The sequence below is a fragment of the Agelaius tricolor genome, unplaced genomic scaffold, assembly GCF_023055355.1.
Source record: "Agelaius tricolor isolate 1412-34295 unplaced genomic scaffold, bAgeTri1.0.p SCAF_5, whole genome shotgun sequence".
Lineage (NCBI taxonomy): Eukaryota > Metazoa > Chordata > Aves > Passeriformes > Icteridae > Agelaius > Agelaius tricolor.
The window spans coordinates 6,950,152-6,976,923 of NW_027269265.1; the positions used below are offsets into that span (position 1 = coordinate 6,950,152).

Genomic DNA, 26,772 nt, shown 5'->3' on the forward strand with positions numbered 1-26,772 from the left:
TTGGTTCACAGTCATTTCCTACCATCAGTTCAGTTTCTTACCCTCACCATATTTTAAGAGTGTATTGGAGTAAAAAGGGAATCCTCCAGGGATCCTCCTCTCTGCTTTCATCTGAGGTAGAGAACCTACAGCAAAGGGAGCAACCATCTCCTCCCTGATTTTCCCATTTTGTGGAAAAATCAGAGCATGGATCTGCTGCTGAGCACCCTGGTTCAGGCTGCCGTTCTATTAAAAGGCTCTTAGTGACCACTAGGTGGGGAGAGAAACTTATTGTCCTTCACTCCCACGGAAAATAGGCAGGCAGCACGGTGTGCTCCCTCTCCGTACCCTCAGTGCTTAACCCGACCTTTTCCCTCCCTTCCCAGATAAGTAGTGGGGCCATAAACTCGATGTGATTAGAATTTTTTAAAAATCGCAGTATGATTTGCAGGTTTCATTTATGATCTGCAGCTTTTCTATACTCTGTTGCAATCTCTGAGATATAAGATCTTAAATTTGTTGATGGTGCAGGAGTATGTTTAATATTATGTGCAGGAAATGTTGGGCCAAAGTAATTTTTAGGGGTGAGTTCCTTACTGACAGATTTATTTGGCAGAGGGATTTGGACTATTGTGCACTTCTTTGGTTATTAAATAGAAGGTACTTTTAACAAAGAATTGGGTTTGCAACTTGTGAGTCCTAGGAGAGAATGATCAGATTCAGAGAGTTTAAGAAAGATGACTGAAGAGATGCAAGATGTGAATTATCTCTCCAGTTATCTCAGAGATGCCAATATTCCCTCTTTCCAAGGATTCAGTCATCCAAGTTCTCATTAGATGAGTACTTACAGAGTGCCTGGGGTCTGTGGAAGGGTAGATCTCCCTAAAGAATATCAAACCTTCTCTGTTGGCAGCCAGCAGCCCCAAGTCAGGCACTTTTATGAGCTGGCATGATCTGAGCCTGTGTGCCTGAGTGCAGAGCACCATGAACCCTCTCAGTGTTTGCTCCTGACTGAAATGCTGCCTTCACCACTTGCCTGTGAAGAGAGGCACAGCTGATGAAGGAGCTCAGCACTGCCATGGCCAGTCCCTGCTCACACCCAGCTCCTTCTTTTCAGCCTGGGTCTGCACTGAGATCGTGGCTGCAGCACCAACACGTCCTCAGAAACCCGAGCTCCTGGTATTTGCTTTAGAGACACAACCAGCAGCATCTCTCCTTCTCACTTGCAGCCTGAGCTGAGAACTACAACAGCGCCCACAAACAACTGTGGTTGCTATAAAAATTGTCTTTTAGTCACCTTTCAGTAGCAAATACCTTGAAAGCATTTGGCTTCGGTAGCTGTAAGTTTCTCACTTCATGCCTGGTAGTAAACAACATTATCCTTCAAACAAGATGTGAAGGTTGCCATGGAGCTCCCAAATCTTTCTGGACCAAGAGAAGTTAATGTTTCAACTGCAGCTTTTTGAGGAGGATATTCTGTGTGGTCTTTTTCCTCCACATTCCCTGATAGAAGAATCATTACCTATGACCAAATAAGAGAAGCACTTGGCAGCTACTGCATTCATCTACCAAGTTCAGTGTAATGTACTTCCAAGAAGAACATCTGGCTCTGTAATTTTGTTCCTTGGCAATGCAGCTGTTGTCTGCATGGCTGGCTACCCCTCTCTGCTGGCAGCTGTGAAGCTGCACTGGGCTATGCTTTGGACACAGACTGCTGCCTTATGATGTCTGGATGTTCTTTGTCCTTTCCTTCTTCTCAAAACTGCCTGCACCTAGGAATGATTTTGCTTTGCAAATTAACGCAAGGTGCAGTCCCTCAAATTTCACCTCCCTGCAGATGAAGCAGCTAGAAAAGATCAACAGCATAAGCCTATTTACCTACTCAGCAGAATTAGCAGCAGGTGTTAGAGAATTTAACACCCCACCTGCAGTTAGCAGGAACACATCACCACATATGCTGCCCCCACACAAGGTAAGAGAGGAAAGAACTCCTGTCTCAATCACAGGCCATTTTATGGAAGCTTTGCTGAGATCTTAAGTGAATCTGAGACAGAAAATAATGAGTTTTCAAGGGAATTTAAATGTCAGGTTTATCTGTTTAACAATAGTAAAAATTTAGGATGTACAGGTCTCAGGACACCACCATTCAATCTGCAGAGGGGGAATGCAGCATTAATAACTGCAGTGCTGCTTAAACATAGAGAAAATGGCATGAACCTGGGCAGGGGGGGGTTTAGGGAAAAGTTTTTCTCCCAGAGCACTGGAACAGGCTCCCCAGAGCAGTGGTGAGAGCACCAAGCCTGACAGAGCTCAAGGAGTGTTTGCACAATGCTTTCAGACACAGGGTGTGACCCTTGGGGTCTCCTGTGCAAGGCCAGGAGCTGGACTCCATAATCCTGGAGGATCCCTTCCAACTCAGCACATTCTGTGATTCTCTCATTCTGCACTGACAGCTGGCTGGTCCATCACTCAACTGTCCAGTAAATTCAAATCTTCTCAGAAAAAATTCAGATTTTACAAAAGACTCATAGGATAAAGATCCCAGAGCAATGCCTAACACTAAAATAAGAGATATTTTACAATATAATAGAGATAGATAGAGAAAAGAAATAGAGAATATAGAAATAGAGATTTTCATTTATGCTGGAGGAGAAACTCTTAGGGCTAGACAAAAGAACCAATGTATAGGCTAAAAAAAAAGGTGAAAATGCCAGTAATGCAATGGATACCTTTAATGCCACCTTTGTGTTGGGAGAAATGAGCCTTGCAACAATGAAACAAATATGTTAATATTCTATAATCACAGAATCATTAAGGTTGGAAAAGACCTCTGAGATCACTTTAGGTCCAACTGGTAATCCAGGAGCACCCTGTTACCACTGAACCATGTCCCGAGCACCAGAGAGCCCTGAATGATGTCTTTGTGTTGAACACCCTTCCTCACTGAAGGGAGTGTCTGCAAGGTGGGCAACAACAGGAGAAAAGACAGAGTAGACTGTAAATTACTGAAGAATGATGTATCAGTAAGGGAAGGACAGAGTCCTTGGTTGTAGCAACCAGATCGTGTCTGGGATTTGGGGTAAAGTCAAGATATTCCATAGGAATGAAGAAGTATCTTCCAACAAAGCACTTCAGGTTCATCAAGGAAAGGATGACAGGAAACATCCCTGTCCAGGTAGAGCATGCACTGGGTGAACACTGCCATCAAATTTCATTAGGATAATGGCAAAACACCTGAGACAAAACACCACATGAACCCAAAAGTTTGAGTCCACTGGACAAAAAAACAAAACAAAAAAACCAACCAACCAACCAAAGCAAACAAAACAAGACAAAAAAAAAAAAAAAACCACAAAAAAACAACAGCAACAATAACAACAAAAAATCCCCCACAATCTTGCACATGCTATGGCCATTGCTACAGTGTCTGGCCCAAAAACCAAGTAATTTGAGGTGTCTAAGAAATACTGTGCAACAGTACCCAGAAATGGGCAGAGCAAAGTGATCACAAAAGCAATGAGAACAGGTTTTTTTTGTAGAAACAATAGAAAAGCCCAATTCAGAAAATGAAAAAAAATCTTCATCAGCTAACGAATGAAACAACAAAACCTTTATTTTAAAGTAGTTTGGAGGTGACAAGGCAGTGTCCCCGAGGAGCAGTGACATTAAGGGTGTTAGAAGTCCCCTACCTGCCTGCTCCACAGAGAGTGGGAGTTTGCATAGACCACAATAACAGAGCTCAGTAGCTCAAGGTGACACAAACCCTGTTTTTAAACTGTAATGTTCCCACTTTAGTGCTCCATGTTTTTTCCATCAAACAGTTGGAGCAGTTTCCCAGGATGCAAACCACAGTTGGCCTCTGACGCTTGGAATAACCTTTAGAGCAGATAAACCCCCCATTTTCTGTCAGGTACAGCTGAGTGTTTGTTACAGCTCCCTGGTGAGTTGCTATGAAAACCAGTGTCAAATTAATAAAAGCCTTAGGAAAAAAATGTCACAGGGTCAGACACTGTTCCATATTTGGGGCTGCTAATTACAGAGAGGCAGGAGAGGCTGGGATTTCACCTGCTGGCACCCCGCTCACCGCTACTCGTAAAACAGAAAATGCCTTCACGGCTGGACACGGAGGTCAGCTGTGGGAAAAAAGAGAGAGAAGGAGAAGCAAATTGCTTGTTTAGGGTTTGAAAGCTCAAGTTCTCCCCCTGCATCTTAACAGCAAAGCTGTGTGTATTCACAGTTGGAAACAGCAGCTGTGAGCAGCTGCCTGTTGTGAGAAGTAACCTCGTGGTTGTGGGAAATTTCTTACCCCACCAGTTCCATCCTGCTTAGATGTAAATGTGGTTTCTAGACTCTGGAAGGAAGAAAGGGTGGGATGTGATTTTGCACCTGAGAAGATCTCATGTCTCTATTGTCTTATCTTTTTGTGTTCCAAGCCCATTTTGAACCCACTCTTCTGAAACCCCAAAATTTGCCAGCTTGTTGGTTCCCAAACTGATTTGTGTTGGCTGGGAACCAAGGGACTTGGCAGCCAAAGAAATTTAGTCACAGGAAGTGTCCAAAGTTGGATTTTGCCTCTTGGAGCAGAATGGCAGCAGCTGGTAGGAGTTGTGTGATGCAACAAGTTCAAGCACAAATTCAAGCCCAGTCAGTGGGATGGTCCCAACAGGGAAAGGCAACAAGAGGAGCATGAAAGAGCTGAAGTAAGGAAAGGCCTCCTGGTGAAAAGTCATCAGGTGTTCATTGTTGATATCATCATGGTCTTTGATACAGCTGGGCAGGGAGAAGGAATGTACTTTCCTGAAGGACATTTTCAGACAAACATCTCTGCTGTAATAGAGGGAAGCACAGGAGCCCTGAGCTGAGCCCTGAGAATTGTCTGCTCTGCTTGAGGGGCACCTGCAGGACAGTTTACACAGAAATCACAGTCACAGAATGGTTTGGGTTGGAAGGGACCTCAAAATCCATCTCATTCCAACCTCCCTGCCATGGGCAGGGACACCTTCCACTAGGCCAGGTTGGTCAAAGCCACATCCCACCTGGACTTGAACATTTCCAGAGATGGGGCAGCCACACCTTCTGGGGCAACCTGGGCCAGGGCCTCACCACCCTCACAGTCAATAACTCCTTCCTAGTATCTATTCCAAATCCACCCTCCTTCAGTTTGAAGCCATTCCTCCCTCTCCTATCACAGTCTGCCCATATAAATAATTCCTCTCCAGCTCTCCTGGAGTCCTTTCTGGTACTGAAAGGTCACAATATGGTCACTCCAGAGCCTTCTTTTCTCCAGTCTGATCAGCCCCAACTCTCTCAGCCTTTCCTTGTAGCAGAAGAGCTCCATCCCTCTGATCATCTTCATGGCCTCCTCTGGACTCACTCCAGCAGCTCTACATCTTTCCATTTTAGCACCTTACACCCAGTCCTTCCCAAGTGCTGCAGAGTAGCAGATCCCACAGCAGGACAATCCCATAAACAGCCTCTCAGGCCCCCAGCTTGCACTCAGAACAACCTGCTTTAGGCACAGCACATGACTCAAAGGCATTTATCTTAGCCAGAGATAACCAGTGCTCACGGGTCAAGGGCATGGGCTGCTATTTCTGGCAAGCCCAGAACCTCACACATCAGCTGGACAACACTTCCCCTCCTGGTTCCCCTGCTGTCACTTGCACCTCTGCCCTGCTGGAGGCTGGAGCTGCTGAGTGTCCCTGTCCCTGTGCACAGTGCTGGGTGTGACAGGAGCATGTTCCCAATCCCCAAAGCACTGCTGGGTGCAAACCCCACCTGCCAGAATGGAGCCATTGCAGCAGGGCCACGGCGACACCAGGGCACTTACATCAGATTATGCAAACACTGAATGAGAACACAAACCAGACCTTTTACGGAAATAAAGAGCCCTGGTTAAGTTTTCCCTCGTTTCCACTCAGCCCAGTTCCATCAAAAGCAAGGCAGGCAGTGACATGGGTGAGTGCTGAAAGGCTGTTGCTCTGCTATTCACGGCATGACAAGTCACAGAAGGAGCTGTCACATGAACCCACTCTCAGATGATTTCCCAATGGACTGTTTTCCAGTCCTCCTTACCTCAGCACAAATTTGGAATAGGACTTGTTAACAAGACCTGGTCAAAAATTTGGGAAATCTCATGAGGACAGATTTCTGAAGAGCTTGACAGCTCCTTTTCTGGGAAAACCTATAAAGTAAGTTTATCTGTGTTATTCCATGTATTACTCTTTTTCTTTTTCATTTTTTTTTTTCTTTTTCACCAAAAATTAGAATGTAGCCCAGAATTATCTTGGTAAAATTTAAAGAGGCATTGAAATGGTAGTGATCCAAGCTGTACTTCCAAACTGGTAAAAAAAATTACCAGTACTCAAGACATCTGAGAAAAAAGAGAAATGTATTCAAGCACCATGCCATTATTCAGATGTCATGCCACAATTCAGATATTTAATGAATGGCTTTAAGTGGGGATTTAAATTTGTAATGGTTAACCAGTAACTAATATTGGAAAATTGGTCTCAGTGAGCATTTTGAAAGTGGATGAAGCTCTGAGGATGAGCTACAGGAAGGACTAAAAGCCACTGGAGAATTTCAAACAGTGTGACAGTAACAGGCTGAAATGAAGCCTCTTATTCCTGCTGCTCACTTGCAAACAAAGGATAGGGCTGTCACTCATGACAGAGGGAAAGTCACAACATATTCCAGGATTCCAACCCTTTTCCTCCTCAGGCAGGGCTGAGACATGGCTGAGAGAGGACAGGAAGGGCTGAAATGCTCTTGGAGGCCATCTGCTCTCTTTGCTGTGCACCTGAACAGCATCTGCCACATGGGTTTCCTGGCTCAGCTGATGATGGTGATGAAGGCTGGGCTAAAAAAAAAGGTGAAAATGCCAGTAATGCAATGAATACCTTTAAAGCCACCTTCATATTGGGAGAAATGAGCCTTGCAAGGGATATTTGAAACAAATGGGTTAATATTCTATAATCACAGACTCATTAAGGTTGGAAAAGACCTCTGAGATCACTGAGTCCAACTGGTAAGGATGAAGGCTGGTGGGCTCAGGACTGAGTGTGGGAGCCTGGCTGTGCTTCACCATCCTCACAAGCCCTCTGGGCCAGGGGATAAGGAGGAATTGCTCTGGAGGGTGTGACCACGATGGGATTTCTGCAGCCCTGTGCTCTCAGGCTGCCTGGGTGCCCAGGTGGAAAAAGACAAGATTGTGTGACACTTCACAGCTGGGACCCCTGGCAAATCCAGGGCAACACATGGCACAGGGCTCAGACGAGCACACTGGGCTTTGGGAAAAACTCTTCCAAGGAAATGTTCTCCTGGGTGATGCCTACTGAGATCAGGCTGGGTCTCCAGATTGCCTGCAGGAAAATTGGGGGCTGTTCTGCTCCTACCAGTGATGAGCAAAATCCATCACAGAAGTCTGAAGTGTAAATTCCTGATGCTCATCAGCTGCTTGTTGTCTTCAAGTCAGTTTCTCTATTATTTTGCTTCATTTGTGGAATAAACCCACTTGGTTTGAGATGTTTGTTCATCTCCACACTCTACTGATCCCCTCCTGATCAGAAACCTCTGCCCAAAATCCACCACTGCAGGCAAGGAGGAGAAATTATGTGCTCTTTGCATATCAGAAAATGTAGAGTTCATCCCAATTCAACCCAAATAATCAGGGCTGATGCCTGCAGGGTGCAAATCAGAGAGACAAGAAAAAAACCTGATCTTCCTGGCCATTTTCTAAACATGCACTGTAACAACAGCAACCTGAGTATTACCAAATATCTCCTGAAAACAGTAGAAAAATTATGTTGGAGTTAAGCTCAGTCAAAAATATTTCATTGGGAGTGGATCCACATATTATTCACTGTAGTTGCCATCCACATCATATTTATTTTATGAAACAAAATTGGAAAATATTAGGAGTCAGTTGTGCCCACTAAACCTCCAGAGGTATCACCAGTGCAAAATCCACTGCCATGAAGACAGGATGGTCCCAACTGCTCCTAAACTAAGGAAAATAACCCACAGGGATTTCTCCCATTCACTGGGAGCAAACCCAGAGGGCTCTGAGATGGTGGCTAATGTTCAGCCAGGCTCATTTTACATAAATGTGCCACTGTGGGAGAACAGGGAGCAGGGAATGAGAGCCCTGACCCCTGAAATCTTCATGGGGCTGCCTGCACTGATTGCAGCCCAGTGCAGAGCACAGCAGCACTCACAGGATTCAGCAGCCACAGATCCCCCAGGAGACATTGTACCTGAATTTCACTGCTAAATAAGCAGAGCTTCCTCCTGAGAGATGTCAGCACCTTCTCAGGGAAGGAATGAGCCAGGCAGCAATGAGAAAGAAGCACAGATGGGTGAAGAGTTTCTAAATCAGCCTGAGTGTGCCATGAATGCCCAGCATGGTGTGTCTGCAGGGCTGTGTCTGCAGCTCCTGCCACACACAAACCACAGCCATCAGCACAGCCACACTGACAGCTGCATCACCTGCAACAAAAGTGCTGCTTCTGACTGTTTTCCACCTCTCCCTCCCCCTTCCACTGTATGCTCAGCTATTTCTAGGTCCTGAGGCTTTGACCTAAGGCCTTAACGTTAAGCCTCATGCGATTTTTGGACATTTCAGCAGCTTAGGTAGGGTGCCCACACTCCTCATTCATTTTGCCACCACACCCAGACACCTTTAAAGCAAGAGGATGACTTGGCAGTGCAAACAAAACCTCTAATTCCTACAAAAGGAGCAAAGTAAGCTGCTGCTGCCAGCACTTCTCCCTTAATTCTCTTCACTTGTGGAAAATCAAGCTGTCCCTGTAGTGGGGGACACTATAGCAGGGGGATGTCAGCCTGCAGAAAACCAATGCAAAGAGGGGAAAAATAGCAGAATAATTTTCTCTGCATTTTCTCCTTTAAAAAGCTCATTGTCAGGTTAGACCAAGCACTTTCTGGGTGGCAATCAGCAAGTTGGTTTAGCTGTGTCATGGGCCAGCACCCTTCAGAAAAGGCAGGAGCCCGTCCCTGCCCTGAGGATCACCAGCACAAATAGACAGAAAAAAGAAAGCATTCCTCATTCCTCTTTCACTCATGAGATAAGGGCTTTACTTGGATGATCCACTCCACTTGAGCCAGTCAGAGCAGCAGGTTTGGAAATGGTGCTCCTGGGCCTCATTGCAGAGCTTTGGCACAGGGCTGTGCTGAGAGCAGGCTCAGCAAGGAGACACAGCACAAAAACTGTGACATCCCTTTGCTTGCCACCTTGGTCCTCCTCCTGTCTGCCTGCTCTGGATTGTGGAGGCAGCAGCAGCCTTCTGCTTATTTTTGAGTGGAGGCAGAAAGATCAGATGAAGCAAAAAAGCACATTCCCTTCCTGGAAGCAGCCTGCTCCCTTCTTTCCAAGAGAGTAAAAACTCTGCATGAATGTTTTATGAATCAGACGTGTGTTCATTTCAACGATAAAGCCAGCTTGGCAATTTGGGCTGGAAAGGGGGAAGCTGAAAACCTCCAGATTCCAGCTGGCATGTTTTTAGACACGAACCTCTTCCCCCATTGGAAACATTACATTTGGACCCATCTAACTTGGGGAAGTTTCTCTGCTTTTAAAGAAATTGCAGATTATGTCCCAAGCATTACTCAGAGTTGAACAAAACAGATTTGTCCCTGTAATGGCTTCACTGAGTACCTGTACACACGGTGCTAATTGGTCACAGTGTTGGTGCCCTCAGTGCTGCTTGATTTCCTGATTGCAGCCTTTTTACATTCCCAGCAGTCCTCCATCAGCAGAGACAAATGCCATTTCGAGATGCAGAAGAGGCCTAGATGAGGTTTCTCTTTGTTTAACCTCCTGCTGTACTGCTCAACCTAAAATAAATGTAATTTAGGGAAAAAAAAAATCTCTATGGAAAACATCATAGGTAGGGAGAAAGAAATTGCCTTAAGTGATGTTTTTTTGCTGCTATGCTAATCCCAGGCTGAATTACCTGAGTCCACTTCTCCCTACTGTGACAGGGAGAGGTAAACAACTTTTGTCAGAGAGAAGAGAAGAGAAGAGAAGAGAAGAGAAGAGAAGAGAAGAGAAGAGAAGAGAAGAGAAGAGAAGAGAAGAGAAGAGAAGAGAAGAGAAGAGAAGAGAAGAGAAATGACACAGTCATGCAAGAACAAAGCCATAAAGCAGAGAAGGCAGAGGCAACAGCCAGTGATTTTCTGGAAGGAAATGAGAGAATTCTGATGCAAACAGGGAGAATAAGCACCAGGTGCAGATATTCCAGTATCCAGAGGGAACTTTCACACCTCCAAGGAAAACTCATCCTCAAAGCCCAAACTTAAATACCTATGAACAGAAAACAGCTGGAAATGCAGACTCTGGATAAGTACCACCAGCTGGGGGGTGGGTGACACACAGAGAGCACTGTCTGCAGTCAGTAATACAGAATTAACTGCAAGGCAACAGGGAGAATCATCTGCCCTAGTAGAAAACCTGCCCTCCCCATTCACAAACTCACAAACACAACATGTGCAGTTCTCATTTTACAGCAGCCTCCCCTGGGAAGCAAGAGGGGTCTCTGCTGGATAGGACATGAAACTTCCATTGCTTGACCTCCTCTCCCAAAAACCTCTCGTTTTATCAGCTCATCTTGGCAAAGAGAGATCCAATGGCACTAATTATATCCATGGCAGCACCTTGAAGCAGGGAACCCCCACTGCTGGCATGGCCACCATGGTGGTGGCGCTGGTGGCAGCTGCCTGATGGGGTGGGATGGCTGGAGAGAGGCTTTCTCTCTCTCAACAAGCCTCAAAGCTGACTCTCAGCACCTGCCCATCAGCAAGATGCCTCTAAAAAGGCTTCACACAGAGCACTTCCAGACTCCTCCTGTGGTCACTGTCAAGCTGTCACTTTTTTTATCCTGAATTTGCTGCTTCTGCTTTTCAATATATCAAATTCACTTGAGGTCTCAGTGAGCACTTCAGTGGGGTGGGAGGCTGATGAATGGGGCTGACAGAAAGAAAGGGGGAGATAGGATGGAAGGAATAAGGATAAAATGCTCTCATTTAATTAAATCTTAGCACAATGTGGAGGGCCATCCAGGCAACCCTACAACAAACAGGAGCTACCCCAATATCTAAGACTGGAGGTGAGAGATATGGTGACTGTGGGGATGTCTTGAAGTCCTAAAGATTTTTTACTGCAAAAGGCTGGGTCTTACAACAACATAGTCCAGGCAAGGTCCTGAATTTGATAGCCAGGGAAACTTGGTTTTGAACAGCACAGTGATAGTTAAGCTTAATATAGTTTTGCTATGTTCAGTCCAATATCAACACAATCCCTGCCCTAAAAATCTCAAAATCTAAACAGATTAGACAAAGGATAAGAAAAATGTGAGAAGATTTGCCTGAAATTAATTTACAGTTCAGTAGTAGTGCCAGAAACTTCATTTCCTCATCAACACTGGTAGGCTGAATGTGTCTATTCCTAGCAGCAAGGCATGGGGAGAAAAGCTTCACACAGTGTTTTCACCTTCAAAATCCCCCACCCTGGAGAGCTTCTTAAGCGTGAGAATGTAGAGACAGATCTGCTTGGTTTAGGGCAGGAGAGGATTTAGGAGAACAAGACATAAGAAAGAGTTAAGACCCTTTAAAATCAGTCAGGTCTGGTGAGGAAAACACTTAATGCATAACATCACTCTAACTGTCAGGTTTTAAACTCATAAGATTGCACAGAGTTAGACCATTGCATTTCAGGAGACACTGGAGAAATGTGGGGATGGCAGCTTGGCCAGGGGAAGAGAGCAGGGAGAGCACGACAGAGCTTCATATCCCTTTTTTCCTCCTGTGAGCCTGCACAGAAATACAGAATAAAGTTAATTGACCAAGATATTGCTAATTGCAGAGCTAATTTAAAAATTTGCAAGTGCTTCGTGTCCTGCAGATCTTCTCACCTAAAGTTTTTGCACCAGCCTTGAACTTGCTAATCCCCTAGGAGGCAGTGCCAGGCACCCCTGTCTGACCTGTGCTGATGAAGAGGAAGGTGATGCATCCCCACAGCTCATGGCAGTTGGAGATACTCTGCAGCCTTAGGAATAGATCTGCTTCCAGTAAATCCATGAATTAGCAAAAGGTCAGAGGCACTTCATCTAGAGCAGAGATTGCCTGAGAAATTTGGCCAGGAAGAGCCTCAGGTGACATCTTCACTCCACAGTGCTCATCTTCACTCCACCTGCCCACATCTGCTTGAGCTGTGGTGCCCTTGGCTAGAAACTTGTAAAATCAGTGGGAAACAGACTGGATACCTGAACACCACACACATTTAAACAAGATTTCCAAGCATTCAGACTCGTTGGCCTTACGTTCTTTTTTTTATTTTTGCTGCAGACACGTCTTCCCAAGCTGTGGCTCGTAACCAGCCTGCTCTTATTGGGTTTGTGGGATGGTAATGACTGAAATCTTGGGAAAAAAATCTGACCAATTCTAATCTGATTAATGAAATAGCAAAAAAAAAAAAGCCCTGGATGTAGACTAAATCATTAGAACTCTCTGACATTTGCTAATGATTACCAATAACCTTGTGGCTTCCAGGCTGGGCCTTGAAGGCAGCTTCCATTGTTCAGAAGGGCTCTTGGGGGAGCTGAAACTTGCACAGCAGTGCAGAAGGGTCAGCTTAACCTATAGAATTGTCACTTGCCATTTGCAGGTTAACAAATCTTCTGTAAAATGCAACAGGATTGCCTCCAACTTTGCCAGACTGCTGGAAGACAGGTCTGGCCTGTTAATTCACACAGCCAAGATAAGTAAAACAACAACCCCAGAGCAGCAGAGGGGTAAGCACTCTCTCAGTCCCCAGAGTAAAGTGGTGTAAAACAACGTGATCAAACTTTGCTGAAGCTAAACCAGCTCTTAAAATGTTTTGATCCAGCTGATCTAAATGGTGCCAAACTGAGTTAAAGTCATGAGATTAAAAGAACATGTGTTTTTAGTCTGGATACAATTCTTATTTTATAACTTTATCATAACTCCTCTAAAGCTCCACATATCACCTATATAGGGAAAGCAAACTGGTAGCACTGAGTTTGAGTTTTGCAGGTCAGATGTCAACCTTCCTTCACCTTCAAGATAAACTCCTCCTGTTGGTTTATTCCAGGCCATCCTTTATTTAGGCTCTGGCTTCATGGCTGCACTTCCATTATTCACACTGAGGGATATAAGGCCTTTTATTGATGCATTTTTAACTAAAACTGGTCCCCCACAAAGTGTCCCGTGCATCAGAGCTTGGAACTGGAAGGGTCTGCAAAGACCTAAGGAGTTCAGGAAGAATTTCTCCTTGATAGGATGGTCCAGCATTGGAATGGGCTGCCCAGGGAGGTGGTGGAGTCACCACCCATGGAAGTGTTCAGAAATTATTGGTTGTGGCACTCAGTGCTGTGATTTAGCTGATGTGTGATAATGGAGCAAAGGTTGGACTCAATGACCTTGGACATTTTTCCCAACCTTAATGATTTTGGGATTCTCTGATTCTATGATCCTCCAGTTCAGCCCCTTAATGGCACGAGAAAACCTTTGAATTTAGGAAGATCTTTTTTTTAAAGGCGAAGAGAGAATAAAGTCACTTTAATCCTCTAGGAAAAACAGCAAGGAAATTTCATCATTTAACCTCTTGCAAAAGAAGGGGATGTGGGCATAGTCCTGCTGGGACTTGCCCAGCTTTATGATCAGGGAGGAATGAGCCATGGGGATTTTGTTGCAGGCCTAAATCTGGCCCAATTAGCACTAAATCTTGCCTTAACTGGAGTATGTCTGATGTTGAAAAAAGCTTGCAGATAGATTAAAATGGGAAGCAAGACAGCTTTTGCTTTTGTCTGATAGAGGCAGTGGGGACCTGAACCATGAATTGTTGGAATGTTTTTCTTCCTCTGGCTCTACAGTTACCTTGCAACAGCATGCACCAACAACTTGGCAAACTTTCCCCTCCAGGCCACCAGGCCAGTAAGCAAAGGCACAGAGGGGATCAGGGTGCTGGTACCTCCTCAGAGCACAGGCTTGGAGTTTGACCTCAATTACAGCTAGAAATAAGCTCAAAGAATAAATCCCTGTAACATGTGCTGCCCCTCAGAGTGGCCCAGCCAGGCTCTGATGGTGGGAGGGATCAGCAGAGCAAATGCTTGGAGAATGGGGATTCTGATGCCCAGAGCTCTCAGGTTTTCTTGGATGAAGCTCAGCCTTAGGCTGCAGTTTGAAGCTAGGAGGATGCACCTGATCTCCTAACTCTGGGAAACATTTTAGTGATGCCTCTGATGGCGGGTGTGATGCTGGGCCTAACTCTGCCTGCTCAGCTCCCTGTTATCAGCAGGGAGAGGGGGATGGAGGAGGTGAAGGTCACAGGGCACAAATCACTGAATGACCAAGACTCCTGGCTAGAGACAGCAAACAGAGCTCCCTGGGGCTCTCCAGGTGAACAGACAAACCTTGCTCACATGTTTTAACCCTCCTCCATCCCTTGAAGTGTTCAAGTCCAGGTTGGATGGGGCTGGGAACAACCTGGTCTAGTGAAGGTGTCCCATGGCAGGGGGATTAGGACTGGATGATCTCTGAGGTCCCATCTAACCCAAACTTTTACAGGATTCTATAATTCTAGCACCTCTTGGGGAAGGTGTCCAGAGCTGATCCAGCACAGGCAGATCATTGAAGAGCTCTGACAGACTTAGCCTGTCCAGGGGAGGTTGTAGGTGAATCTGCTGTGCCTCTTCACCACAAACAAATTGAAGGACACACATTTTGGGACTGCAGACTTCCATTACTATGGCTGTGTTTGTCCTTACTCCTAAAGTTTGGGGATATAAGCTTTCCTTTCTAAGGCTGTGTTGCTCTTTGCATGTCCAGGTGTGCACTGGTGTGTACTTTTGATCTCTCACCAGGTGTGAGCAGGGCAGGGGAAGTGTTTATCACCGGTGGAGTGCCAGCAGGGGGGTGTTTCCCCCTCTCAAAGCCTCCCAGCCTCGTGGAGGGGAAATGCAGCCAGCAGGATGTGCTGGGCTGCTGCACTGGGGTTTGTGTCAGTGTCTGGCTCGTTTCTGCTGGAAATTGCAAAATTTTTCCTGTGCATGGAGAGGGAAGTTTTGCCCTTCGTGTTCATGTGGATTGTTGTGTATTGAAATGGGGAGAAGGCTTAGGAGGCACGTGAAGCACCGGAACAAACCAGAGGAGGGGGCAGGAATCATGTGGCTCAAAGCTGGTTTTTCACAGACTGCTATAAAGGAGTTTGTTTGTCTGTTTAATTTTTTAATTTCTCTAACTCCTAATTCTACTTTATTCTCTCTGTCTGTGTTTACATCTTTACATTAGGAGGGGAAAATCTGTCTTTTTTGGAGGAGGAGGGATAAGGAAAAGGCAAGAGAAACTTTCTGAGTGCGTGAACTGAAAAATCAGTTATTTGTTCTTTGTAACAAACACTTTAAAGAGCTATAGAGACAGAAAGTTGACATTATCTAGCCACTATACCTCCTCTCTGCTTCTCCATGTCCCCCTTTCCCTTTCTCAAATGGGAGAAAATACCTATTTGAGATGAGAGAAGGTCGTGCCTGGGATCAGCAGGATTCCCTGGGACCGGGGCAGAGCTCTCAGCATTTCCAGCACTCCCATATTCCAAATTCTCCCAAATCCTCCTCATCGGGGCCGGCAGCCCAGAGAGCAGCTGGATGGAGCAGAGAGCCTAAAAAACTTCATTCTGCAGGGGGACCTCTAGTGTTTTCCTTTCTCCATGTCCTGGCAGAGTTCCTCCAAAGTACAAATACACACAGAGCTCCCATTGTTTGCAGCCCTTCACAAGCCCACTGATCCTAATATGGAATTCAGCAGGAAACCCATGATTTCCTGACACACAGCAAGCTGGAGAAAGAAAGGAAAAACTCCATTAAAAACCTCCAGACTCTCCTCCATGTAGAAATGAGATGGAAAATGGAGTGGATTTAACAGGAATCCCTGGTTCCTGCGGCCAGGCTGGAGGAAGGGAGACGCGGATGGAAGCTACAGACTGCTGATATTTTTTGAAGTCGCAATAAAGACTGGGAACGGCCGGGCAGGATGAGGATTTCCTGACTGGGACAAACGAAAAAGGACAGATCACTCTTTTCTTTTTTTTTCTTTTTTTTTTATGTTTTATGCTATTCCTCTCTGTGTGTTTAATTTATTCACCTCGATGATCCTCTTGACTGATCTGGTAACTGTAAGAAGCGGCTGTGACAGCCTGGAAACATTAGTATGATTTCCTGAGTTTGAGATTTGCTGCTCTCCCCCCCCACCCCCCACCCCCCTCCTTCTCCAAACTCAGGAAAAGTCAATACAATCGCACTTCATTTTTCCTTCATGTGCACTTGGAAGTCCTGGGAGCAGCAAGAGCAGCGGCGGCAGCAGCAAGAATGAACTGCAAGGAGGAAAATGACAACTGCACTGACGGGAGCAGGAGCAACACCAAGAAGATGCTGAAATGTGTGGTGGTTGGGGATGGTGCAGTTGGGAAAACCTGTTTGCTGATGAGCTATGCCAATGATGCCTTCCCAGAGGAGTATGTCCCCACTGTGTTTGACCACTATGCAGGTAAGAAAGTGCTTTAAAAGAAATTTAATCGAGAGCGGCAGGGCAGCCAGGTGGGAGGTGAAGGCAGCTCGAGGAGAGGACAGTTCAAAAGGGATGCACGGGTTACTTCTTGTCCAGGAATGTCATTCAGGCCTGGATGGTTGCCAGGCAGCTTAGATGGCAGCTCATAAAATTGGGACAATGCAGGATTTATTCAGAGAACTTATTTGTTTGCTTCTTATTTTTGTCTTGTTTTTGGCGAATAAGAAGCGTTAGGGATGGAGTTAAATCCACTGTGTTTTGGGACAACAAATGTAATTCAGCCTCTATCACTTTGTATTCTTGGTTAGTTTTTGAAGTTCTGAGCTTTGCAGTTTGCAGTTAGGAAGACTCTCTCTCTATATATATGTGTGTATATATATATATATATATGTTATCACAATCTTGTCCCTCTTGGCAAATGATGCATAAATTACAATATTTATATCCTATTTAAGGAATAATCTTTGACAATATATCCTATTTAAGGAGTGATCTTTGAGAAAACCAGCACAGTCTCTTTCCAAGCTGTCAGTATATGACTCTCGTTTCAGAGATGTTTGTTACTCCATCTATAAATAGATTTTGATACTACAACTTGATGGTAGTGAAAAGCAGAAGAGGTGATTGATTTGAATCCTTCATAGTAGGGGAATTTGTAGTATAAGTAAAAAACACAAATATAATCAAGATCACCAATGATATTCACTGCATTGCTGTGCAGAACAGACCCACAGATTAAGCACAATATTCACAGGCCTCTCTCTGTAGCAATTACTGACTTTGTCCAGCTGTGTCCAAAGTTATCACACAGATGTTTCATAGGCTAAAACTGGTGTTCAAACATCTGCTTAAATTTTACTGTCCCAAATTCTGCTGTTTTTCTTCTCACAGTGCTCCTTCGGCTTATGGGGTTTTTTTAATGAGATCCCAGACACAGATTCTAGAAGCACTGCAAAACTCCTTGCTTATCTTGCAGCAGCAGTTGGAGTTTCCCTCATTCTCTCCCCACCTCCTTAAAAACTGAATTTTCATGGCGTGGCTTATCATAGATTTGGTATTCTGTAATGGGAAAAATCCCTGTTTGCATTCTGGCTCCGTGTCAGGTTGAGCAGATGAACTGGCCAAACAAGAAAGCTGTGTAATTGCAGACTCTGATCCGTGGAAATGTGATGACCTTTTCCTCCACAAGAGTGGGCAGCATCACTTCTAATGCAAGCAGCTCTCTCTTTTCTCTGCCCTTCCCACCAGATAGATTGAGTGATCCCTTTAGAAAAAAACATTTCCACAGACAAGATATACAACATTTACTAAACATTACATATTGCCTATTGGAAATACGTGCTTCCATGAGCCAAAATCCCTAAGGGCTGTCTTATAGTGCAACAGCACCAACTTTCCTGTGATAACTTCAGATCTGTTCACCCCTTACAAAATGCTGATCCCAGCATCCACTGCCCTTCTCCCTCTCTCCTCCATGCCCTGCAAATACCTCTGCCTATGGGAAAAGCCATCCAATAGTTGGTGCCAGACCATGTAGGCATCAGTTTTGGTGATTTTGGTGTGAGCCTGGGGCACATGCAAGGGCAGTGATGGCACTTGGTGGGGGCACCACTCTGAGTTTCTCCTCCCTAACCAGCCACAGGTGACTCTCAGGGACTTGCTTTGATTCCCTTTCCTCTGTTCTGAGCTGTTGGAAATTGCCACTGGGCTCCAGTTACTGAGGGATATGAGGGCTGAGGGAAGGATGGGAAGATGAAGTAGCATAATCTTGATCTCTTTGGGGTAAAAGGAGTATGAAGGCACTTTTAAATCAAGCCTCATTTTCAGGTTTGAAGATTTAGCCTCTAAAATATCTCCAGCTATTTTTATCTGCCTTCTTAACTACTATAGCACATAAATATAAAAATATTTTCAGTGACAAAACTCATAAAGATAAGAGGGGAAAAATAGCTCTGTTTATTAACATGCTGTTCTGAGATAATCCCTATCCAGTGGCAGTGGTCAAAACTATCATTGATCACAAATGGAAATTCAGTGTTTTGAGGAATCCCATCATTTATTAAAATGATTTCACTACAAAATTGCACACAAAGTCGAGCAGCAGGAATTACTTCTAAAGCAGAGTGCTGGAAAAAATCCCACTCATAAAAATATTATGTGGCATAAAGTATACCACAGCCTATTTAAAATACTGTGGGTATTGATTGAGCAAATAACTCACTTGGGGCAACCTTGCCCCTGAGCTTACAGTTTTTAGGACCTTCCATTGGATTTTCCACATCCATCTGCATGGCAGCCCATGGTGAAGAGGAGAGGTGGGACAGCAGTACCATGGTCACAGAGGTACCATGGGCATGGTGGCAGCACAGGCAGCACAGCACATGGGAAAGCTGCACACATGGACAGATCCTGAAGGGTGTGGGAGGCTCTGGAAAATCACATTTGAATTTACCCCAGGAAAATGGTTTGTCCACCCCTGTCCTTGCCACTGCTGAAACCAAATGTTTCAGTTTTCCCAAACAAGCTGAAAACATCAGATTCAATGGTTAATTTCTGTGCTGGAAATGCTCACAAGCAATTAATTTCTGCAGATTTTTGCAAAGCTTCACTTTCCATGGGAGGTTTTCCACCCAGGTGTTATTACCAGCAGTGGTGTGTTAGCAAGGGCTTCCTCTTGCCTCACCAGGTCACAGCCTGGTTGTGACTCCTGGGGCATTTACCAATTTACTTCTTCCTAATGGAAAATGTAGGGGGTGGGGAGGGGAAGCATTAAAACCCAAGGATTCCAGTGGTGATCTCAGAGCAGTTTCTCACTGCCACGACTCCAGCGACTCGGGGGAGACAGTGATGCTCTCCAGCCCAGCTTTGGGAAAAGCTCCAGCTGCACCAGGCCAAGGCCTTAACTGTTCATGGCCCTGAAGCACCAGCTCTGTGAACTTGCCCTGCTGCATCTCATCTCCTCAGCTCCTGCAGCTGAAGCAGGTGGAGGTAGCAGCAGGAGTGGTCAGGGGAAGAAACAGCTGAGTTCCTGCACTGTTAGATCTGCACGGTGCTTATTCAGTGCCTCTCACATGAAAGAGCTTGAAACCACTTTATAAAAGTTGGGCCCAACCTGCCTCTAAGAAAATCAAAGGCAGGATCTGAGTGTCACCCAGGGAAGAAGCAGATATTCCTGCAGATAACTCACCCAGGGAAGGAGCAGGTATTCCTGCAGATAACTCACACAAGGAAGGAGCAGATATTCCTGCAGGTAACTCACACAAGGAAGGAGCAGGTATTCCTGCAGGTAACTCACACAAGGAAGGAGCAGGTATTCCTGCAGGTAACTCACCCAGGGAAGGAGCAGATATTCCTGCAGGTAACTCACACAAGGAAGGAGCAGATATTCCTGCAGGTAACTCACCCAGGGAAGGAGCAGATATTCCTGCAGGTAACTCATCCAGGGAAGGAGCAGGTATTCCTGCAGGTAACTCACCCAGGGAAGGAGCAGATATTCCTGCAGGTAACTCATCCAGGGAAGGAGCAGGTATTCCTGCAGGTAACTCACACAGCATTTACAGCTTGGACGCAGTGGTGCCTGGCACGAAAAGCTCTTGGTGGCTCACCACGTGTGCAGCTGCACTGTACAAAAGTCCAGACCAGTTATTAGCTCCACACTAGTAATATCCTGCCTCAGATTTCACCCACAGTCCACAAAACCGAATTTCTTCATGGCCTGTTGCCAGTGTTGGGATGTGACGGGTGTAGAGTAGGATCAGAGCAATGCCAGACAGATGGGGAGGGCAAATTTGTTACTTGGATATGAAAATTGTTTCTTTCATTGGATGCATGGAATTTTATGAGTCTGGGTATTTCTCAAGGCATTTTGAAGAGGTTTTGCTGGAGGCCAGAGCCCTGAGTAGGTTTCCTTGCTTTGGTGAATTTCCAAATCCTTCACTGGAAGTGTTTAGCCACAAGGCAAATGGGTGTTCCTACGCAGGCTCACCAAAGTGCTATCCCAGCGACAAACAGGATATTGCTGGCAATAACTGTAACAATAGGGGCTGTTTGGATAGTGAGTAGATGCTTCAACATGCTGGTTCCACTCTGTCTCTTGAACATCAAATGCTGGTTTTCCATGAGCAAAGGTCTCTCAGCCAGGGTGACTTGTATTGTGCCTAGATATGTGAGGTTACAAATGTTTATTTAGGGCTGAGGTTGGACCAACAAAAAAACTCAATTCAACAGCTAGCAGAGTTGGTTTAATAGAACCAAAGGTAGCTGGCTTGCTCTGTGAAATACATAAGAAAAATGTGTGTTGTTACTTAGGAAATGAATATAAAATGGGAGCATCCCATTTTATATTCATGAAGCCTAAAACCAGCAATTTTTAGCATGAAATTTATTTGCCCTAAAATTTATATTCAGGCTTCCTGGAGAGGTGATCAATGTCCCAGGGCTGTCAGTGTTTAATAGGCATTGGTATAATGCCATTAATTATGTGCTGTGACTTTTGGTCAGCCCTGAAATGATCAAGTAGTTGGACTAAATTATTGCTGTATGTAGGCCCCATCCATCTGAAACTATTCCATTCTATTCCAGAATTTCTTGTAATTAAAAAAAAAAAAAAAAAAAAAAAAAACTTCTCCATGCTTAAGGAGCAGTAACAATGGCATGCAGCTAACTTGGCTCACTGTGCAGACAAGGGTGATTGGACTCATCAGAAGTCTGAGGAAAAGAGAGCTGTGAGTCTTAAGCTCAACTCCAGTTCAGGCATAATACAGAGATGAATACCATACAAATAGCTTTAGGAGCCAAAGTTGCATCTTTGATAGATGAGAGAGGTCAATCCCTCCAAGGGAGAACTGCAAAGCATCTGCAAGAAGTAGATGGTGTAAATATGTCCCTCCCTCCCCTCATGTGTCGGCACAAACTGGTGAACGTTTATAAATAGTGAACCCATTTGAAAAAAATTAGCTTTGGCATGTGATCAGCTAACTAATAGCATACAGAATAGCTCAGCCCTGACTGGGGCTCTGTAAATTAAAAGCAATATAGAAGAAGAGAGACATTACTTACTGTTAGGAGAGACACATTTTTTGTTCTTCAGTGGTGAATCAATGTAATCTGTCTGACTTTGCACTGCAGTGAGCTGGAGCATCACCAGTCTCACAGAGCAGTGATCCCAACCTTGTGGCCAGACAAGCTGTGTAAGAAGGGAGAGTCTCCTGCTCTGGCATTTTTAGTAGCATTGAAGCAGTATGACTGCTCTTGCCCAGAGCAGGCAGCTTGTACCTGTGCAAATCCACAACTCTATTATATCCTGCCTGTATGTCACAGCAGTGACCCAAATCCCTGTTCCTAGTGTCCTCCCATGGATGAAAGGAGTTGGAAGAGGGCTGTCAATGATCCTGGGGCTGCCCATGGCTGGGTGCTCTCTGTCCTGGGGCAGGCAGGAGCAGCCAGGGGAGACAAACCAAGTACCAGGCAGCAGCTCTGCTTTGCAGCCTCTCCCAAGGAGCAGGAAACACCAGCCAAGACATGGCAGAAACCCAAGGGGAGCCCTAATATCCCAAATTTCTCCAGCTGCTGGCACAAGAGCACATCTGGCCACACTTTTGGTGTGCTAGCCATTTTGAATTGATTACTAATTCACACTGCTTTCAACCCATCCCCGCTTGCCACCGCGTGTGATAACCCCAAGATCATCACTTTTTTTGTTTTTTTCTCTGTTGAAACTCTGACAGGAAAAGACTGCCCAAGCAGAGCTGCAATTTCTGCACGGGTGCTGCCGTGGGAGTCTTCACACTGCCACATTCTTGAGACAGTTGTCTCCTATAAACAGTCTTGGTAGCACATTAGAGAAACTCTTGATACAAAGTTTGGGGTCATTAAACTCAAATAGATATAAATAGCACTGAAAGAGAGCTGTGATGTTTATTTGCATGGATATGTGCAGTGGTTTTTTTTTTTCCCCTTTCAATGTTCATCCAATTTTGATCACACAGATTTGAACTTTAGCCTTGAGACAAGGAAGCATTGACTCTTTTAAGAGCTGGCTCTTTAAACTGGCAGCCACTGAACAGAGATGTTCATTTTGCCTCTCAGGAGTTGAAAAGACTTCTCTGCCAATCTTCCTGGTATCATCCAGAATAGACCAGGGATCTCAATAAAACAATTAAGGTATGAGGACACAACAAACACACCAGTGCAATTCAAAAGTTTCCGTGGCTGGATTTTTTGAAGATGACTTTTACAGAACCACTAATTCTCAGTCTCCCAACAGAAGGTTTCATTCTGTCCTGAGTCATACAAGTCAGAGGTGATGTAGTGATCCTCAGGTTTTTCACATCCAGGAAGCCTGAGCAGTCTTTTTACCAAAAAGATGCCTTTTTTCTGAATCACCATGGTTGTGATTCACACTCATTTGGGAGGCTCCACATACACCCCCAAGCATTTTAGGGCCTTTTCCTCCTGAAGGTGCTGTCAGTATGCAGAGACCCGAGATAACTATCGCTGCTATCTCTTCCTCACACACATCCCTGTATTGTCCTGAGCCTGCACAGTCCACTTGAAGCCCATGGAGACAGAGGTGTGTGCCTTGGGTTTCTGTTTCTCAGGGCAGATGGTTTCTGCAGCACTGCTCTGAGCACTGTGGTGACAAAGCCCCCATTGTCCCCTGCCCCTACAGCTGTGAATGGGGATGAGCCTGCAGCACCCCAGCTGCTTCTTACCTTTGCCTCTGGCTGTGTTGTGCAGCTTCTCTTAGTAATGCTGCCACTCCTGGATTGGTTTTACTTTGAATTTATGCTCCAGAGAGGCCCAGAAGAGCTCTGCACCAATCCCACACCCAGCCAGGAGCCAGGACTCAGCTGACAGCCAGGAGCTGCAGCAGCCCAACACAGAGAAGTGATTTCTCCAGCCAGTGGATGTCCTTGTGCTTCAAGCACAGCAGGGGACAACACTGCACCATGAATGACATTGTCAGTCTGAAAACTGGGTGGAGAGAGTAAGGAAACTACAGCACACACCACAAAGGATAGGGCCAGGAATTAGAGGACTAGATGGAGCAGCCATGTTGCTTTATCCAGATTTATCCAGCCTAAATTCCACCTAAGCCCCACTGTCTACTTTTTTGTATTAGATATGTGGTGCTTGAAGGGCAAGAAGAGTCACAAAGAATACTAAACAAGGAGTTAGGCCATTTGAATGAGTGTTGGTGGTTTGGATGTAGAATGATGGGACTTTTCTTAAGGTCAGGCACAGGCCTGATGGAATGGATTGGAAAGAAGGAAAAGTCAAATGGCTTAAAAAGAAATATTTCTTTGCATGGTATGTGATTAACCCAGGGGACTTATCACTTTGTAAAAGTTCTTGAGGACACCATTTTAACAAGGTGTGCAAAAAAAGGGGGTTGAACCATGCATTGGGGAGATTAAGCACTAGCATAAGCTATTGACAAAGACTTCTGCAGGAAATGAGCTGGCACAACTTTGGTTTAAAGTTCAGGATAAGACCTAAATTTAGCCTGATGAATGGCAAATTATCTTAAAGCTGCCCTCTGCTATGTCAGAGATGAAGACACCAGGCTGTGAGTTTGGCCCCACCTGGCACCTTGTGCCCAGGGCTTTAGAAAATACCTTTTTGGCTCTTCTGATTTATGGATAGGCAAACAGATTTTGGAATTTTGCTTACCCAGCAATGGACTGCTGCAAAGAGACATGAAGGGAAAAATGACTTTTTTTTCCTCTCCACTACTCCAAGATAGTCAGGCCTAGTCTTTCCCTCCCCTTGTCATCTGCCTAGCATTGCAGGAGGTGACACCAGCTCAGAAGAACAAAACTGAAACTGTGGCCCTTGAAGGACAATCTCTACAGCTTGACCTTAATCACATCCACTCAAAACCAATAATTGACTCAGTACATGTGGCCAAGCAACCCACATGAGGAAAGAAAAACAAAAATTCAGCAAAGAAGTCTAAGAAACCAAATTCCTAGACATGAAAACTTCATTTCTGCCAGATGTGGCAGTTTTTTCACTAAGTCATCATTGCAATGGCTTAGTTACTGCTCAAGTCAATGCTAAGTACCTCTGGTAAAACTTGCTTCTCATTTTCTGCTCTCTTGATAAAGAGATATCTTTGATATTTTGATGTCTGCACTAGTGATACACATGATGGCTACTCTGCATCACTGAGTAGATTTTGCCATGCAGGCAGTGCCTTTCCTATGTTCTGAATTTCCATTTGTTATGGCCAGACCTAATGACATCATGGAAATGGCAAGGGATGAGGAAGAGCAAACATATTTCCTCCAATTGTTCTCTTCAGACAAAGTCATTAAATAGTAATGACATCTCCTGTCAAATTAATATTTATCTCTGCAATGAAAAAATACAAGTTTTTATATTTCTCATCTGCTTTTAAGAGTGACCATTTGCCATTCTCCATTTATATTGTCCTTGTACCTCGAGCTATGGGTCTTCCACCTAAATCTGGGAATATGTTACTAAAGAATGAAATTTTACAAATTGTCACCCAATGTTTTATGCCAAGGGGGAGTGAATGAATGAATTCTAAACAGTATTATTGAACTAGTATTCATTTCTTTTTTCTCCCCAAATAATATCTGGAGAAATTAATTTTAAAGTAATGTCTAATAATTAAAAGATTACCAAAAAAAGTTGATTTACCTTATTTAATGTCTAGCATAATTTGCATTTAAAGTGAGAGGTCTCCCTCCTTCATAGATTTAAGGCTGAGATCAAAACCCTTAAATGGAAAGTCATATGTGAGGCAAGGTGGCTTGGAAGGGTCCTGGGGGACATGGTCACTTGCTGGGATTTGTTGTCCCCTAGCAGGTCCTCATCTCCAAAATGGTGTTTGGGGTCCCAGGGAAGGGGAAGGCCTGAAGGACCATGACAGGCTGTTATTTCAGCTTTCACAGTTCTCCACATTCAGTGTGTGTCCAGTGGAGCAGCAAAGCCAGCACTGGGGTTGCCCCAGGGTTGCCTTTTTACCTCGGGAACCGGCACAGCAATGAATCCACAAATACACCAACCACCCTCAGGGGAAGAAAAGGCTGGAAAAAAACTTTCACTGACAGGAGAAATACTGGGGGAAAAAAACAAGAAATAACTCCCAGAGGAAGGAGATGGACAGCTGTAAAAATATTCCCAAGCACAGTGGCACGGGAGGCACAGTCAGGAGGGTGATGGCATTGGAGCAAGAAGGAAAAAGCAGCACAGTGCTGTGCCAACATCCTCACTCCTGGTTCAGGACAGTGTGCAGGTGTCTGATGGAAACAGCAGCCCCAGGGGTGAGCACAGGAGCCAGCACTTAGGCACCTGAAAGAGTTAAAGAGGGCTGTGCAGAGGGGCTGGGCAGAAAGGTCCTGCCACAGTGCAGGAGGATGCCTGAGATGACTCATTGGAACTGCTTCCAACCCCTGCAAACAGAGGCCACGTCTCTCACCAAAGGCTCTCTGGCCCTGACTCCAGCTCTAACTTTGAAGTAATGGCATTAACAGTATCTGCTCATGCTCAGCTCTCTGCAGACTTTAAGGAAAAGCACAGCTTCAGCAATGAGTGGGAAAACATACATGTTCAAACATAGCATTAATTTCTGTCCCCTGGGAGATGGGACCAAAAGAGCATCTATTTGCAATAATATGCTGCTTTGCTGAGAACAGACTTAAAGGAAAATCCCATAAGGTTGGAAAATGTGTTTTAAGTTCACAAACTGTCTCATGCTCCATCTTCAGAGCTGGCAGCTATCCAGGTGCCGTGTCCTCACAGGCCAGACCCTCCCCATCCAGGACACACATGGTTTCTGAGCAATGCCCCTAGCTCCATTTTAGAACTGGCTTTCTCCCATAACTGGGTGTAAAGTCAACATCTATGTCTAATTTTGGGAGCCCAGTTGCTGAAGTCTCTGTCCACGAGCAGCAGAAATGCAGAGACTTGATTTTTTTATTTGGAAGTTGAGGCATTTCCACAAGGGAATCTCAGCTCTGGCACAAACTCACACTGAAAATGCCTCCTGAGACCATCTATTTTATGCTGTCTGTATCAAGCAGTGGCTTGTGGCAGTAATGCCCAGGACCTCATGTTGTCCATTCCAGCTGGGTTTGGGCTGTATGATCCTGCTTCCCAAATGGCTCCACATGGGCACAGAAACTTCCCTCAGGGCTCGTGGTGTATCTGCATATAAATCAC

General features: G+C 45.1%; 1 protein-coding gene across 1 annotated transcript in view; it reads left to right on the top strand.

Annotated features, from left to right (window-relative positions):
- Positions 1-15,787: 15,787 nt before the first annotated feature.
- RHOJ (ras homolog family member J) overlaps positions 15,788-26,772 on the top strand; it is a 61,236-nt gene continuing 50,251 nt past the window's right edge. Inside the window, exon 1 of the mRNA XM_071426252.1 lies at positions 15,788-16,557. Coding sequence (XP_071282353.1) covers positions 16,380-16,557 — 178 coding nt within the window. The 5' untranslated portion in view covers positions 15,788-16,379. The remainder of the gene's footprint in view (positions 16,558-26,772) is intronic.